The 16,275-nt window shown below is 39.6% G+C and overlaps 1 protein-coding gene across 3 annotated transcripts in view; it reads right to left on the bottom strand.

Annotated features, from left to right (window-relative positions):
• phkb (phosphorylase kinase, beta) overlaps positions 1–16,275 on the bottom strand; it is a 109,302-nt gene that overhangs the window by 24,080 nt on the left and 68,947 nt on the right. For all 3 annotated transcript variants that reach the window (XM_080884834.1, XM_080884833.1, XM_080884835.1), the window contains one exon: positions 1,218–1,273. In XM_080884834.1, coding sequence (XP_080740960.1) covers positions 1,218–1,273 — 56 coding nt within the window. The remainder of the gene's footprint in view (positions 1–1,217; positions 1,274–16,275) is intronic.

The raw sequence follows: 16,275 nt of genomic DNA, 5'->3' as shown, positions 1-16,275 counted from the left end.
CATGATGCATTGAGTTTTTCCTTGCCAGTCACCTTTCTCACTATGTATTAACAGACCTCTCTGCATTGAATCATATCTTTTATTAATCTCTGTCTCTCTTCCACAGCATGTCTTTTATTCTGTCTTCCTTCTCACCCCAACCACTCGCAGCAGATGGCCCCGCCCCTCCCTGAGCCTGGTTCTGCCGGAGGTTTCTTCCTTTTAAAAGGGAGTTTTTCCTTCCCACTGTCGCCAAAGTGTTTGCTCATAGGGGGTCATTTGATTGTTGGGTTTTTCTCTGTATCTATTATTGTACAATCTACTGTACAATATTAAGCGCCTTGAGGCGACTGCTGTTGTGATTTGGCGCTATATAGATAAAATTGAATTGAAATCTGTTGCCAGACTCCAAGCGCATCTTACACACACACACACACACACACACACACACACACACACACACACACACACACACACACACACACACACACACACACACACACTATTTAAAAGCTGAATATGTTTTACGGCTCTGCAGCTATAAAATCATGTTGAAAATCTGTTGACCTGCAAAACTTTCCCAACAGATTGATGTTTTAAAATCTACAGCCTTGTGAATTTATAGGTGTTAAAGCTGTGGCTGAGTCAAGTGAAATCTAATGAATGGTAATAAATATTATGTCTCTAGATTCATTCTCTTTAAATTAGAACAAATGTAGAATGACTGTTGTAAATATAAAACTAGACGCAAATTATTCATGTATCGAAATGTTACTAATGAGCTTTACTGAGACACAGTATATACAGGAGACATGTTGAAGATGATGCAGGAGACCTGATGGGGACTTGCAAGCAGCAGTAATTGGAGCTACAGGTTAACAAGCTTCACAGAGTCACTTGACCCTGTTTAACACACATACCCACATGCCACACATGTATTTAAGTGTGCTTACACAGGCACATGTGTACTTACTCTCTCACACACACACACACACACACACACACACACACACACACACACACACACACACACACACACAATGAGAAGAATGACAGATGAGGCAAAGGTCAGCCTGAGCTCCAGCTTTATGAGCTCACCACAATTACGGCACTGACAGAGTTGACTAGGAGTGAGCAGCGGAAAATAACCTCCCTTTATGGTCTGCAACACATTAAGAGAGAGACACACACACACACATATATATACACACACAGACACACTCACACACAAAAATTACCTCTGGCTCTCAGCTATCAGGGCCACGTGAATCACAATGTCATTCTCTATGGGGCCCTGTGAAAGAGGAAAAACAGAGAGATTTACGTGAAGACTACTTTTGCCTACAGGTTGCTAATGAATAACCAGACACAAACGTGAAAAAAAATGTCCTGTCTGACAAATCCAACTATGAAATACGAATTCAGGGAGAACAGGGACCATCCAGTTTGTCGCTCACATTTTTTTAAAGATATATATGTATTTAGCTTTTAGAACTACAACAACTGGTCTTCAGAATTGACTAAAGACTGTCGTGACACAATGGAAATTGTCGGCAAATATTTACACAGACAGTAAATAACTGGATCAAGATTCTTATCACGTTTTAGAATCACTGTTAACATGGACTTTATTGTGTTTTTTTTCCATGATATAGTAGAAATTTGTTCTTTACTGTTTAAGATATTTTTTAAAATTTACTTTCTGGCATTGGTGAGCCTTGCAATTTAACATCAATCAACAAAGAAGAAAACTGGAAAACTGAGTGGAAAGTGGCTATAATCGAAATTTACCTCAGTTGCATAGAAGAAAAACAATAACCTGTGTTATTGCTACTTCTAATCTCAAACAATTCAACTGAAAAAGAAAACAACTGATACAGGGGTACCTGTCTGAGAGGAAAGTGCAATGTAATTAGGAAGGTTGAGAGCGACATAGATGGGGGGGAAAAGGGAGTAAAGATTAGAGAAATGTAATGTTATTACACTAATGTTTTCTCTGCTTAAGTACCCATATGGTGAAATGAAATTACATTAAATGGACACAGTAGTGGAACAGAGGCATTCGATTTTCTCACTGCACAAACACCATCAAGTTTTGTCCCATCCCACGTGCCACTGCCTGCTGTAAGACTCACTAATGTACGCAGATGTGAATTAATCCACAGCTGAATCCACAGCACCAGAATCATACATACTAACATCTGTCAAAAACTATAATCCAAAGTTTGTTTTAGGAAACATTTTTATGTTAAATATCAAACTGAGAGTTTTGGGGGAATATACATAAAAGAAAAACAAAACATATCCTAAACCACTAATACAAATCAGTTCATCAGCAAAGTTAACAGCATCGTAGTATTCTTCATCTCCATTATATTAATCCTTTTCATAGACAGCATGAAGATACACACTGCCAACCTGACCAGAACACAGAAACGTGTCAGTCATGTTGACATCAACAACAATAATAAAAGAAAAAAAGTGACTGAAGAGACGTACAAATTGTCTTTTGTGGAGAACTTATATACTACAAAAAAGGCATAAAGGCACAAAAAATGTTGACAGTTTAAATCTGTACTCATTATCTTCCACAGCACAAGAAGAGACTTTTGAAAGGCTTTTGTAACTTTGCTTTGCATTTGCCAGTAATTTTATTTAAATTTATTATGCATTTACAGGTCTTCGTGACAGTATTCTTTCATATCAAAGTTCACCTTTACATGTCTTTTCCAGTACTTTAACACATGACGGGTTTCTATGTATTCATATGTTTGCAAATCAGTTTTTCTCCATTGCTTTATTTTATCCAATAGTTGACTGTATGCATCTTCATCTGTATATAGGCTTCTCTCTCTGTGTATCCTTCAGTGTCTTTCATCTTTTCATTCTTTATTTGCAGAATTCATTTTCACGATTGTAATTTCGATGTGCACAAACCAATTGTAAGTGGAGCTGATCATCTTTATTGTACATCGACTATTCGGGGCCATTTAGGAAGCAGGCAGCATCTTGTGACTCACAGACGAACCGGCCTTTCATCTCGTTCTCATTGTGATGATACTCGCACTAAAACGGTTACACACTAATACACACATGCAGCAGAACATGGCAGCATGAGCACCGTGCCAGTATGTGTTGATGCTCAGAATCATCGTCAGGGAGAGAATGCAGAGCCAGGGAAACCAACACACAAGTAGGCATTCTCTCACACACACACACACACACACACACACACACACACACACACACACACACACACACACACACAGAGCTGGGAGCCATTTTGTTTTGTCGATAAGAGCTGGTTTTAGCCAACCATCTCGTTATCGTCAATCAGAGAGCAGAGGGAGAGATGGGGGCGGCTGAGTAGAAAAAAAAAAATAAATACGCCTGAACACAAATCTCTCCAGATTAATAGGGGAGCAATGGGTTCTAAAATGCTGCAATGCAACTCTCTCATTAGCGCTGCTCTCTGAGCTGACAAAGGACTCATTTGGCAAAGGAGACGATGTTGAAATGTATAATGGAGACGCAGCAGATATGTACTCCCGCTCGCTTTCTTTCATAGTCGACACACGACTATGCAACTGCAGCGAGGAAAATGAGATGAGTCTTCAAATGTTTCTTTAAACAACCTTTCAGAGGAACCCTGAAAACATCAATGTAGTGTGACCGGAATGCTTTCAAGGCTGAGGCGAGTGTGGGGGGGGGGAAAAAGACGTGTGGTTTCTCCACAGTGGCTCTAGAAGGTAGTTAACAAACCATACTGGGCCGTGGGTATACCCAGTGGTTAGACCAGCGCAGATCTAAGAGTCCAAAGTCCTTTACGATACTTCAGGGAATTTGATTTTAGATAAATAAATGGAAAAAGAAGACGGAAGAAAAAGAATGGGCTGCATTTAAACCTATGAGCAAATAAATTCTCAAACTTTAACTACTCAGTACAATAAGAAGTTCAGAGACGATATTTCAGAATGTATTTACTGAGGCAGATTTGATGAAAACAGGTAGGCTGCCTTAATCCAGCCTCACATTGTTTTTAGACACGCATTTGAATATAATTTTGCTTGATTGGAAAAAAGAACCCTTTCTTGTACCACAGTGCCTCCAATTACACAATTAAACCCACATATTACATACCCACAAATACCACAAGTTCACTTAGCTTCTCCCAGGTAACTCTACTGGAAATCGGAAAGGGGACATGAAACGTGAGCTGCATTGCTTCAACATAAAATAACTGCTGGAACTACTCAGCATGAGTATAGTACAGTGCACTGTATCCAAGCGGACACTCCTCCGTTGTGCCAGCATTAAGGATTCAGCTGTTAACAGCTTAAGGATTGCATATAATCAATCAAACTGAGGTAAATTTACTCCGACAAAGCAACCAGAAAATAGAATTACCATGCATAAGACAATTTGCCCTACCATGTCCTCCAGTGAGAGATGTTTGGATAACTCAGAAACTTCAAATTTATACTTCCAAAAACTCAGTGTGGCCTATATGCTATAATAAAATAAAGACCAATGACTACAACAAATATTTTCATTTTAAAGCAAAAATATTGGAAACTAACTAGTATAGGCTCCAGCACCTCACTACTCCAGATTATGAAGCAGACTGCCCAATAAAATCTCTTCACTTTGTTCATGGTTGCTCTAAGCTGTGGTAAGGTTTTTGGTGCTGGTTGCAGTCTTTGGTGCTGATTGTACTGGTTAGTAGAAACACGTTGTTGCGCCCACAATTTGCCTAGGGATCTCTTGCCGATAAAAAAAAAAAAAAAAAAAAAAAGGTAAAATCAGCTGCTTTGTTTGACTCAAGTAGGGTTTGGCAAGGGCAAACAACTTAAGCACTTAAGTGCTCTGTCATTATTCTTAGTGGAAAATCAAGCATATTTTCAGTGGATGTTGCGATTCAGCAAATTTGTTTGTGATTCCCATGGATAGTATCTTAATATGGAGCTAAGGGTTTGTGGGAGACTGCCCAGTAGAAAGCCCTGCAAGTTGCTTATGAGTTCTTTTTTACTTTATGTGGTATTGTTGGTTTACACCTCAGCAGATCCGTAGTAGTAGAAGCTTAGTAGAAACTGGCTTGGGTACCTTGTTGTTAATGTTGAGGAGTTGTAGAGCTAATGTTACAGAAGGTGAAATTTATTACCTTCAGGAAGGGCCAGGCTAGATGTTTGCCATTGCTCCCAATCTTTAAATTAAGATGACAAAACGTTTTGATCCACTATCATTACTTTCAACATAATGGTTCTAAGATGCAGGTAGGTCCTTATTGTGGCAGGGTAATTAATTTAAATTAGCACACAACAAAATTATTAGCTGATGTTAGCTGTTGAGTCTAGTAGCAGCTTAAGAGCTGCGCGCTAGTGGCAAATAAATCTAAATAGGAGAGTTAAGTTCAAATGCACTTTGATGAGGCAAATTCAAACAGTGCCCCAAGTAAATAGTTAATATCATTTTATCAACTGGATGCATAAACAAATTGCTAAGAATGCAAGAGCAGTGTAAAGGTAGACTTGTATTAATTCTTAAACACTAAGATATTTTAAAGTTATAAACTGCTGTGACTTTATGAAAACTTATTTACAAAGAGAGCAGCAGAGAGCAGCAGGATCTGCACATGCCCTCTAGTTCACAGCAGTATACGTTTCCCATGCCAAATTTAAGCACTCTTATAATATTGCTGTATTCTTATAAATGCATAACAACACGATGTCAAACATGTTGTGCCAGAGGGAAATCCAGCTCAGCAGGCCAGATCACAGAATACTTAAATACTGTTTACAAGAGGGAAAGTGGGCAGTGGCAGAAAACTCTGAGTTACCACTGGAGAAGTCATGGACTAAGATTTAGGAGCAAATAGAAATGGAAACCAAGAATATATCATCAGCGGAGGCATCTGGATAGCAATGATTAATTAAATCATTTGAATACCGCTGGAGTGCCTCCAAGTTCCTCAACTGAATTGATATGGAAATGTGATTATTTTATTCATGAATTAAGTAGATGAAAGCTAAAACAATGCAGTGAAGTCCTCAATATTAACTCGAGATGCCTTAGAGGTGGATCCAGAGTGCTTAAAAAAAGGCAATTTAGACCATCAGTGATGTCTGTTGTTACCAAAGAAACTTTACAGCATTCTAGTTGGACAGTAATTACAAACACTGGCCGACCACTTCTAAATATAGAAACGAATGTTCCCATTTGGAGAACTCAGCTCAATTTGGTTGGGCTTAATCGAGTTGCATTTATTGAGGCTTAATAAACAGTCAATCAAAAAAATCACTAAACTCACAAGAATTACTGTGTAGTGCACACTTTTGCTACACTAGCTAAATGAACCTAGTATTTAGGTTTTCGGGGTGTATTTCCCTTCAACCCCAAAAAACCTCAAGTAAGTAGTGTTTCAAATAATGGTTTCCAAAATGAGATAAACAAGAAGTAATGCATTCATAGTCTAATTTCTCGACCTATTTGAACTGCAGATGCTCGCGCTTCAGAAAAATCGGACTGCTTCTACAGAGGAAGCATACTATTGGGGGAAAAAGGTAAAACAAACAGGGAACTGGAATATAAAAGTGCTTAAAAAACTCCCGGAGAGGAGGGACACAGTCAGGGAGCTTGTTTGTTTTGTTTCTGTCTAATAATACTGTCTATTTCAAATGTGTGTATAGAATGAATAGAACAACCTCAGGCACTTCGCTGTGACAGAAAGAACACACAGTTTTGTTTACCTGTGTGTGGACTGATAAACACACAATCACTAATGAAAGAGGCGCATTAGTAAATAGAGATGGCACACATCTGTCACACAAACCAAACAAATTAGAATAAATAACTCCACAAAAGAGTAGACACAGAATCCTAGAAAGACTGAGGAGAGATACATATACTGCATGGGAAGGATTTTCAGAAATACTCTACATAAGCTGCTTGAAAGTGGCTACAGCCTACACTGCTGTTGGATACTTGTGATTATAAAATACAGATGAAAAGTTACAGATTACGATACTGAGGTGGATTCCAGAAAAATGCACAACCTGGCTGCTAAAGACAGCATGAAACCACAATGCACGCAGACAAGGAAGTGGTAAAAGGAAAATAAAGAAGTGCTGAAATGGAACATGCTGTTAAGTGCTATAGTATATCTTCAGCTGCCGAGTGGACTGGCAGTAGTCTGCAGCAGGCCTGGATGCTGCGTGCTGCCCCTCAGAGATACGGCCTCGCTAAATTTGACAAAGTGAAAAGCCATTTGCCAGAGAGCGCTGCTGTGAGTCCCCGCAGAATAGAAATGAATTTCAGCTCCGCTTCATTTGACTTTTCCCCCAAAATTAAAAGCACTGAGTTGTGACACAAGATGAAAAGTGCATCTCAGATCTTTCACTTTTTACTTCTTTTTTTTTTTACTTCTTTCCCATCTTTTCATTTTTTCTTTGGTACTTTTCAGTCTTTTATTTCATCCTGCTTATATATTTCTACTTTATTTCATTTTTTTGTATCATTCTACTTTTCCTTACTTCTAGTCTTTTTTTTCTGAATTTCCGTATTTTTCTTCTGCTTCTGTTCTTCCTTCCTTCTGTCTTTACATCCATTTGCCTTTTTTTGCGTCCTCCATTCAAATCTTTCTTCCTCTCTTTAGTTTTTTTTTTTCCTATTTCCACTGATTTTTACCTTCCATAATTCAATCTCGATGTTTTGCTCTCCATCTGTTTTTCCTTTCTTTGGAGCTCTGTTTTTCCCATCCTTCCAGTGTTCCGTATCTTATTCCTTTGGAATAAGATAGTAAAGAAGAAAAGAAAGGTCAAGGAAGGCTCCTTGACCTTTCTTTTCTTCCTTCCATTTATTCGTGGCTCGTGGGTGATCGTGGCACAAGAGTTGGGAGTTCGCCTTGTAATCGGAAGGTTGCCGGTTCGAGCCCCGGCTTGGACAGTCTCGGTCGTTCTGTCCTTGGGCAAGACACTTCACCCGTTGCCTACTGGTGGTGGTCAGAGGGCCCGGTGGCGCCAGTGTCCGGCAGCCTCGCCTCTGTCAGTGCGCCCCAGGGTGGCTGTGGCTACATTGTAGCTTGCCATCACCAGTGTGTGAATGTGTGTGTGAATGGGTGGATGACAGGTTGTGTAAAGCGCTTTGGGGTCCTTAGGGACTAGAAAAGCGCTATACAAATACAGGCCATTTACCATTTACCATTCCATCTTCCTCATATAGCTCCTCCATTTCTGCTGTTTGCCTTCCAATTCCCCATTCTTTCTTTTCCAACTCTTCCTTCCTTCTGATTCACTGTTGTGGCTCAAGAGTTGGCAGTTCGCCTTGTAATCGGAAGGTTGCCGGTTCGAGCCCCGGCTCTGACAGTCTCGGTAGTTGTGTCCTTGGGCAAGACACTTCACCAGTTGCCTACTGGTGGTGGTCAGAGGGCCCGGTGGCGCCAGTGTCCGGCAGCCTCGCCTCTGTCAGTGCGCCCCAGGGCAGCTACAATGTAGCTGCCATCATCAGTGTGTGAATGTGTGTGTGTGTGGATGGGTGGATGATTGTGTATAGTGTAAAGCGCTTTGGGGTCCTTAGGACCAAGCAAAGCGCTATACAAATACAGACCAATAACCATTTACCATTTCTTCTCTCCTTCATTATTGTAACTTTTTTTGTCGCTGCTTCTTTCTGTTCCTTGTTTTTTCTGCCACCTCTGTGGATTCTGACATTCTCACTACTGGTTTTCATTCCTCTCACTCTCTCAGTCTTGCTGTCACTCAGGTTGTCTCACAAGCCAGAAGTGAATCGGCTACAAACAAACAGCTTTTCACAAATCTCAGAGGTTTCTGTCAACACACTCCTGTCAGTAACACAATCAAAACTCAGCTACTTTCAAACACTGGAAATAACTTGAAGCAGTAGCAGATTTACTTGCACAGCTGCAAATCGGGTTGTCACAAAGCATCACTATTTCTGATTAATGTTGTGTGCTGAACTTCCACTCCTATTCTTCCCTTTAATTTCTCTTCCTACTTAGAGAAGCTGGCTGCCCAATTTGACCAAAAGAGTCAGTTTATTATGACAGGGCTACAGTTTAGTCGCTGGTTGGGCATATTTGAAACCAAAAGATATTAGTTGTGGGCAGGAGATGGACTGAAAAGAGAAAAAAAATGTTCTGGTGATGTAAACCTAGAATTTATAGCTGTTTTCATTTGCCTATAACATACAGTGACTTATGAGGATATTTATTGATTGACACGATGTTTTCCTCGAGCCTCAGTCTATATAAAATTTATATAAAACTTTAAGAGTAAAAAAAAAAAAAACACCTCTGCTGAACCAAATGATGTGACGCTATTTCAAGGTCAGATCCCTCCCAGTGTGTCGGCTGGCAAAGCGCAGCACGAGGGAGGCAGCCTCAAGCGAGCACCACATCACAAAGGAACAAAACATTCAAAGGCTTCCATAAAGTTAAAAAGCAAGCAATGGAATTTATCCACCACCCCAAAAGAAAGAAAGAAAAACTATCTGAATGGAATATAATCCCTTCTTTTCATGCCCCTACACAGACGAATGACTCCAGGCTCTGTATCGTCCTCGGGAAGTTGGTCTCTGTGCAGCTCTGAGATTCATATTTTGATGAGAGAATTTCAAAGTGTCAGGGGTTTTAGCAGAAATATGTGGGGCGGGGTGGGGGCATAAAAGTAATGCTAAGTCATTTTCAATCCAGCGTCTGGGAAAGAGAAATGTCTCCTGTGTACATTTTTAAAGTTGGATCATTTCAAAAGGTCATCTAGTGGTAATAACGATGAGACCATGACAAGAATGTGAGGTGAACACAAGAGAAGGAAGAGGAGTTGATGAGGCGAGAGTTTGATTTAGGGAAATGTTTTTTAGTCTGACAATGTGGCGGAAAAAGAAACCAGCAGGCCTGTAGAGAGAAAGACTGACAAAAAGAGAGAGGGAGGAAAACAGATGGAGTGAAGGAGGGTGGAGTCACCTCCACAGAGGAGAACCAAGTGAAGAATTCAATTGCATGCTGCTGGCCACTATAATTGCAAAGGCGCCCTGACTGAGAAAGCGATACATTGTTCCTCAGCTCAGAAATATTATCCTCCGCCGGAGGAATCCTTATGAGTGAAGGAAAAAAAATCAATTGATATTAAAGGTGAGCCGTGGTGTGAGCTACAGGAGCCTCTGCTTGTCATAGCAGCCCCGTTTGATATCATGCCTGAAGAGCCAGGGAGGCTGGGGAAGATAAGTGGCCTGATTACCACTGCCTGTACGTGTGCAGAGGAGCATAATGAAATGAGTGCCGCATTGAATAAAGAAATATACATGCAGCCACATATGAAGATCAAACTCCTGTCGGTGACACGTTGTCTCAGAGTTAAGCGCGCAATGTTTGTCTTTCTCCATTTCGTGTGAATGCAATTCTAGATAATGCCTTAACCTTCCATCCCCTTTGCAAGTCATTAAAAGAAAGCAAAAAACAAAACGTGAACACAAACTAGCAAATCCTGCCAGCATGCGTTATTCTAAATGAGTTCTAATGCACACACGCAGGCCGACAATGACCCTGGAAACACAAATATGTTCCCAGTCGCTGTGCCAGGCTCCACTCAGATGTCCACACAAAAGACAGACAACAGCGTACACGCATAATTACAAACTTTGGGAACAGATGGGCATTTTGGTTTCTAATGTGTGCTGTTTTTAATCGCTTCCACACACACACACACACACACACACACACACACACACACACACACACACACACACACACACACACACACACACACACACACACACACACACACACACACACACACACACACACACACACACACACGCTCTAAAATGCTTGACAAACAGAATACACTGCTGTGCCTGTCACCAGATGAGCAGAGCATAAATGCAAACAAGATAAATATAAACTAGATCCAATCATTTAGACATATGCGAGAGCCAAGGTGAAGTCAGAGGAATCTGCAATCATTAAAAATCTTAAAGCATGCACAGCTGTTCTTATGCATGCCAGCAAAGGTAAAGTGCCAAGGTCACTACGGGAGCTGCAGTCTGTGTTCTGTGTACCTTCAAATGCGTACACAGGATGCCGCTGTCACAGATGACAAACTGTAAACATCCAGTCACATTCCTAATATCATGTTATACTGGTACAACGTCTGTAGGCATTCATAAAGAATTAATGCTGCTTTTCAAAAATTATGATACCAGTGTCCTCTAGGGAATTGCTTTTAAAGGAAACCCACAGGTTAGGATAAAAGACAGTCTGATGATTTACTGAATATATTTCTACATTATAAAAGAAAAATGTGACAGTGATTTTAAGTAAAACTGAGCTTCTAAAGTTTAAACTTCTTCAGCAGGCGTGTTACTAATGAACTGTTTAGGTGACATTTCTTGGTCTCAAAGGATATTCAATACACTTTTAGGAGTTTATCTGGTAGTGGCAACAGATGCAATGTGGCTGTGTTTTAATTGCTTGCATCTCTTTATCTGTATTTATTAAACAGTGTACCTGTTCTCCTACTATAATCTTGTTTCCCTTTCATTTTCTCTCTACACTTCCTGGGAAAATGCTACTGCCAGGACCACAGCGGTCTCTAACTTCTAGTTTTTATTGCTGGGGAGCAAATAGGGAGCTCCCTGGGTGATCTGTCTCTCCTCCGCCCACATGAGAGGGAAGGCTTTCATCAGTGGGAATTTCCGTCCAAAAGATTACTATGTTTAATCAGTAATTTGTCTTCTTTCCCAACATATAATTACAGACCTCGTGCTGTTCTCTGGTGGCTGAGTCTTGCATGTATCAGTTATGTTAGTTCTGTTTGGTCGTTTCAGACTGACAGACAAGCCAAAAGATAGGGAAGACTTGGCGGTAGTATTTTTGTTCGCTCAGATAACTTCCTAAGCACGTTTTCTGTCTCCTGCCTGTACTTTTGTTCCTCTCTCCAGACGTACGCGTGTTAGCCAAAATACACTTGCCAAGCCGAGATAGCAAACTTTAGGGGGAAAAAAGCTACTACTGAGCCACTTTTCTCACTCACACCTTGCATTTTAGCACACTGATACTATACATAAAATGAATGTTGTAGTCAACAGCCACATTGGAAAAATAACAAAACATGGTCTATGAATAACTCAGCAGGAACCTTTTGAATGTTCTTTTTCTTATAAATATTCTTACAATGGTGGATGTTCATATTAAAGATGGCAAAAGAGTATTTTATAAGGTAAAATAAGGTAAACGTATATGTAAGTGATTCCTATGAGCCAGACGTTCAGGCTTCAGATTACTCCTTTTTCTACCCGGATCACAGCTCTGACTATAAGCACAGAAGTACCACCCACCTGCTGTTCAACCCTTCTGTTTACAAAAGGCAGCGGATCAGATGTGCCAAATTAGGTCATTGGTTCTCAAACTGTGGGGCATCAGTCCACTGCAGGTGGGCAGTCTTTCATAAACTGCATGATTGGAAAGTAAGTGCCAGGGACCAGTTCCTATACTATCTGATAGACATAGTTTTCTTCAGGTGTAAAGTTTTCCAGAAGAAAACTATGAGTGACCTTAAGTTTTCTTGAAGTCATAGATGAGTGGATTGCATCAGCAACCAACAAAACACATTCTCACCAGACGGTGAGTGGCTGGTGCATTCAAATGTTTCATGCACAAATCAGTGCCTGAATTTGCTCATACTTTGTACTAAAGCATTTCACTACTAGTACTACAAATTTCATGGCACTAGTCTACAGATGCTGGAAAATCTGGATTTGTTTTTTCACTTGTATTTAGTTTCTTATCTTGGAATGACAGACTAGCTGCACCAGGTCACTGTGCTGTTCTCTTGTTTTTCTTATAGTCTCTCTGGTGGAAACATTTACCTTTCCTGGCTTTCTCTTTGGAGACAATTGTTTCAGTTTCTTCAGACTTGGATTTTGTCCTGGTTTCTCACCTGATTGTTAACATGCTTCTTTATATTTAGATAGCATGCAAATAGTGTAGAAGCTATACATTTTGTGCTAGTCTATTGAGTCAGAATGATTCTGACATATGCACAGTGGTAAGAACCAAATGGGCCAGTGGGCATGTTTCATAAATCTGATGGTAAATTAATATAATTTATGCAGGGTAAGAATGTTTCCATACACATATTAACAATTAGTATTTTTTTTTTAGTAATAAAAAAAATACTAAAAAAATTAGTATTTTTTTAGTGCACAAAGCATATGACATTTAAAGAAAAAAAATGCCAAAAGACTTATTTTAAATGAGAAAAGTTGTGCAAATTGTTTAATCTAAAAAAAATGGGCATCTTTTGTTTGCTGTCAGAATTCTTTGGGTTTAAAGCAGAATTTGAGTACTGGGAAAAGTGCGTCTATTGTAAAGCCTGGGCTTGTACACTGTCAAGAATAACTATGAACAAACAGAGAATAGATGCCAAGATGCCTCTTCTGAGTACATGTTGCTGCAAACACAAATCCCACACTCACCTAACACTCTGAATGCAGCAGCAGCAGGAAGTGTTGATATACCTTGATATACAAGGGATGAGACAGTCTTTTGTTAAATTGAGGGCTTGGATGAACTGAGCACCACAGGTTCAAATATTTGATCTCTAGTTGGATTTTTTTCTTCTACTCCACCCAAGGTTGTTTAGCCTCCCAGTCTGCTTTTTCTTTGGTGTTATTAGCAACCTGTAACACGAAGACACTGTACAACAGAGTTGGCCAACAACACTGACAGTTAGACAAAGAAACGACAGGCCAAACCAATCAGACATTGCTAATGGGGCCCCTGGCACAGAGAACGGCTTGTAACCCAGAAGAAGAAGTAGAGGTGTGTCAAAGGAAGACAGATACACAGAGACACCCACATTGTGAGAATACATAAAAGCAGCGCACATATTGGCATGAGCATGAGGACGCATCCGAGTACGGGTGATGTGTCAAGTGTTAATGCATGCAAAGTGCATGAGTGTGTGTGAGTGATGTCCATTTCCCTGCAGGTTAAGGTCAGTAGCTATCCCTCCAGGGCTTTTACTGTCACAGACCACTGAGCTCGACATTTCCTGCCCACTACCAGGCCATTTGGCAAACAGCAGGGTTTAGCACACTTTCAATCTGTGTCTTTGTGTGTGTGAATGTTTCAGGGTGCGAGTGAGGCAAAAGATACAGAAGGAAGTGTTTGCATGTTGGCGTGAAAAATGTGTGATTCTGTTTGTGTGTAATAGTATGAAGTGAAGGATGCACATGTTGGAAAATATTGTGACTGGGTGTGTGTGGATGTGTGTACACTCTTGGGTCAGAAGGATTCTAACACCCATCTGTTTCATGCTGCTTAAGGTGTCACTTTGCTCCTCTGAAAGAGCCAATCTGTAGATTATTGAACAGTGTCCTACTACTGACCTCTGAATCCACTGAATCTAGAGGCACATACCTATTTCAATGATCTCATCAGGCGTCTGTGTTATAATCTTGCAGCACAGCTATTGAAATGAGTATTACAGCTCCACGAGTTGATGCCACTGCCACATATTGTAGCCTTTCTGTCTCAGCAAAGGGACTAATACACATCATGCTTTCAATAAAATGTGTGCTTGAAGGCAGGCATGCATTTAAACACAAAACAGCCACCTGATGCAAACTGACTGATACAAATAAGGCCATTTTCTCCTCTCCACCCTGTGCTGTGCTCCAATGGAAAATACACAGATTCATGAAGAAGTAATGAGAATGATACTTCAGTTATTCTTTTTGTATTAAATCTGTTATACTAAAAACAGCTGTTCTGAAATAATTCAGCCTGTAGCCAATTTCTTGCTCAAAAGAAAATTGTGTGCTTCATCTGGAATAAAAAGAACTGCATAGTGACTATGCAATGACAAATAGAGCCAGTTATTTTGTAAACTAGAGGCTCTTGGATTGACATGATCACTACAAAAGAGAATGTTTGCTCTGGTATCTTCTCATCCAAAGTGCAAATAAAAAAGTAAATGGAAGGAATTCCGTTTTACCTCATTAGCATGCAAATGTATGCAACAAGGCATGCAAAAATAATCAGTATTTAATCATCAACTCCATATGGTATATTGGTTATTTATGCCTCAACTATATATTGTTCTTGAGTCATTATAAAGAATTGCATTACCCTATAACTTCATTATCCAGTTGGATTTTCCATAACAATATTTTTCTTTTGGATTCAACATATCTGGAGGTGCTTTGAACTTGTTAGCCTTGAAGTATTAAGGAGTTAGCAATTTCTTGAAAATATGGGTTTTCTTATTACTATGCAAATCTATGCAGACTGGCATTACAAAATTTAATGAAATCATCTACTCCATATGGCGCTCCTGTTGTGTTAGTATGATTTTTCTTTTTCTTTTTTACTACGTGTTCTTCTTGGCTATCATGTTGTGATACCAGAATGACTTTATAATGTCCCACAAACCATATACCAAAGTGGGGGGAAGGGGGGGGGGGGTCATCTATTATTCCACTACTTTTATTTTTCATTATCTGCACAAAATCTACATGCACACTGTGTAGAAAGAAAAATGAATTTAAACAGAGCTGTATTAAATATATTGTCTTAATATTTAAATGGCACTCATTTATTTCTTTTGTATTTAAGATGGGTATAGATTCAGATTCCAGTATGGACTCGTTCACTATATTCGGTCACGTTTACAGATTATGTGATAGATATAGCCCTATCTATCATGCGTATACATTTAATGTAAGATCTAAGAGCAGGCATGTAAATAGTGTGTATATAACATCTAAACATCATCAATGGAAACAATATCTGACCAAAGTGATGCTAAAAAAAACAAAAAACAAATGTGGTTGCTTGTGTATTTCTTATTCATCTAAGAGTTGATTACCCAACTCCATCTCACTTTTGGATCCCATCGTTAATGCGTGCATTAATGCCCTATATTTTATGTTCCAACAGCTTTGTAAAGGAGGGCAAATTCTTATTAGCTTTATAAAATTATTACCAAAAAACTCCAGAAACGACACATTTCCAAAGGTTTTCATTTTGATATAAATCATTTTTTGCAACCTTGGAAAGATTTGAGTCAGCTGGTATTATAAACAAACCTGCCTAAAGTTTTATATCACAGAGGTTAGCTTGAATTTTGGGCCTCCACCAGATGCAGCATATATTGAGCTGAAAGCTGCTACACATTGCATCAAGCTACACTGTGGTTGTTAATTCTCAGCGGGACTTACGCTACAGAGAGAGCAACTTAAGTCTGTCTTGGTGTTGTGTTAATGAAGCTTTATGTTTGG

This window comes from Rhamphochromis sp. 'chilingali', assembly GCF_963969265.1.
Source record: "Rhamphochromis sp. 'chilingali' genome assembly, chromosome: 6".
In the NCBI taxonomy this organism is placed as follows: domain Eukaryota; kingdom Metazoa; phylum Chordata; class Actinopteri; order Cichliformes; family Cichlidae; genus Rhamphochromis; species Rhamphochromis sp. 'chilingali'.
Note: the sequence above shows the minus strand (reverse complement) of the source record. Positions and strands in the feature narration are given on the sequence as shown.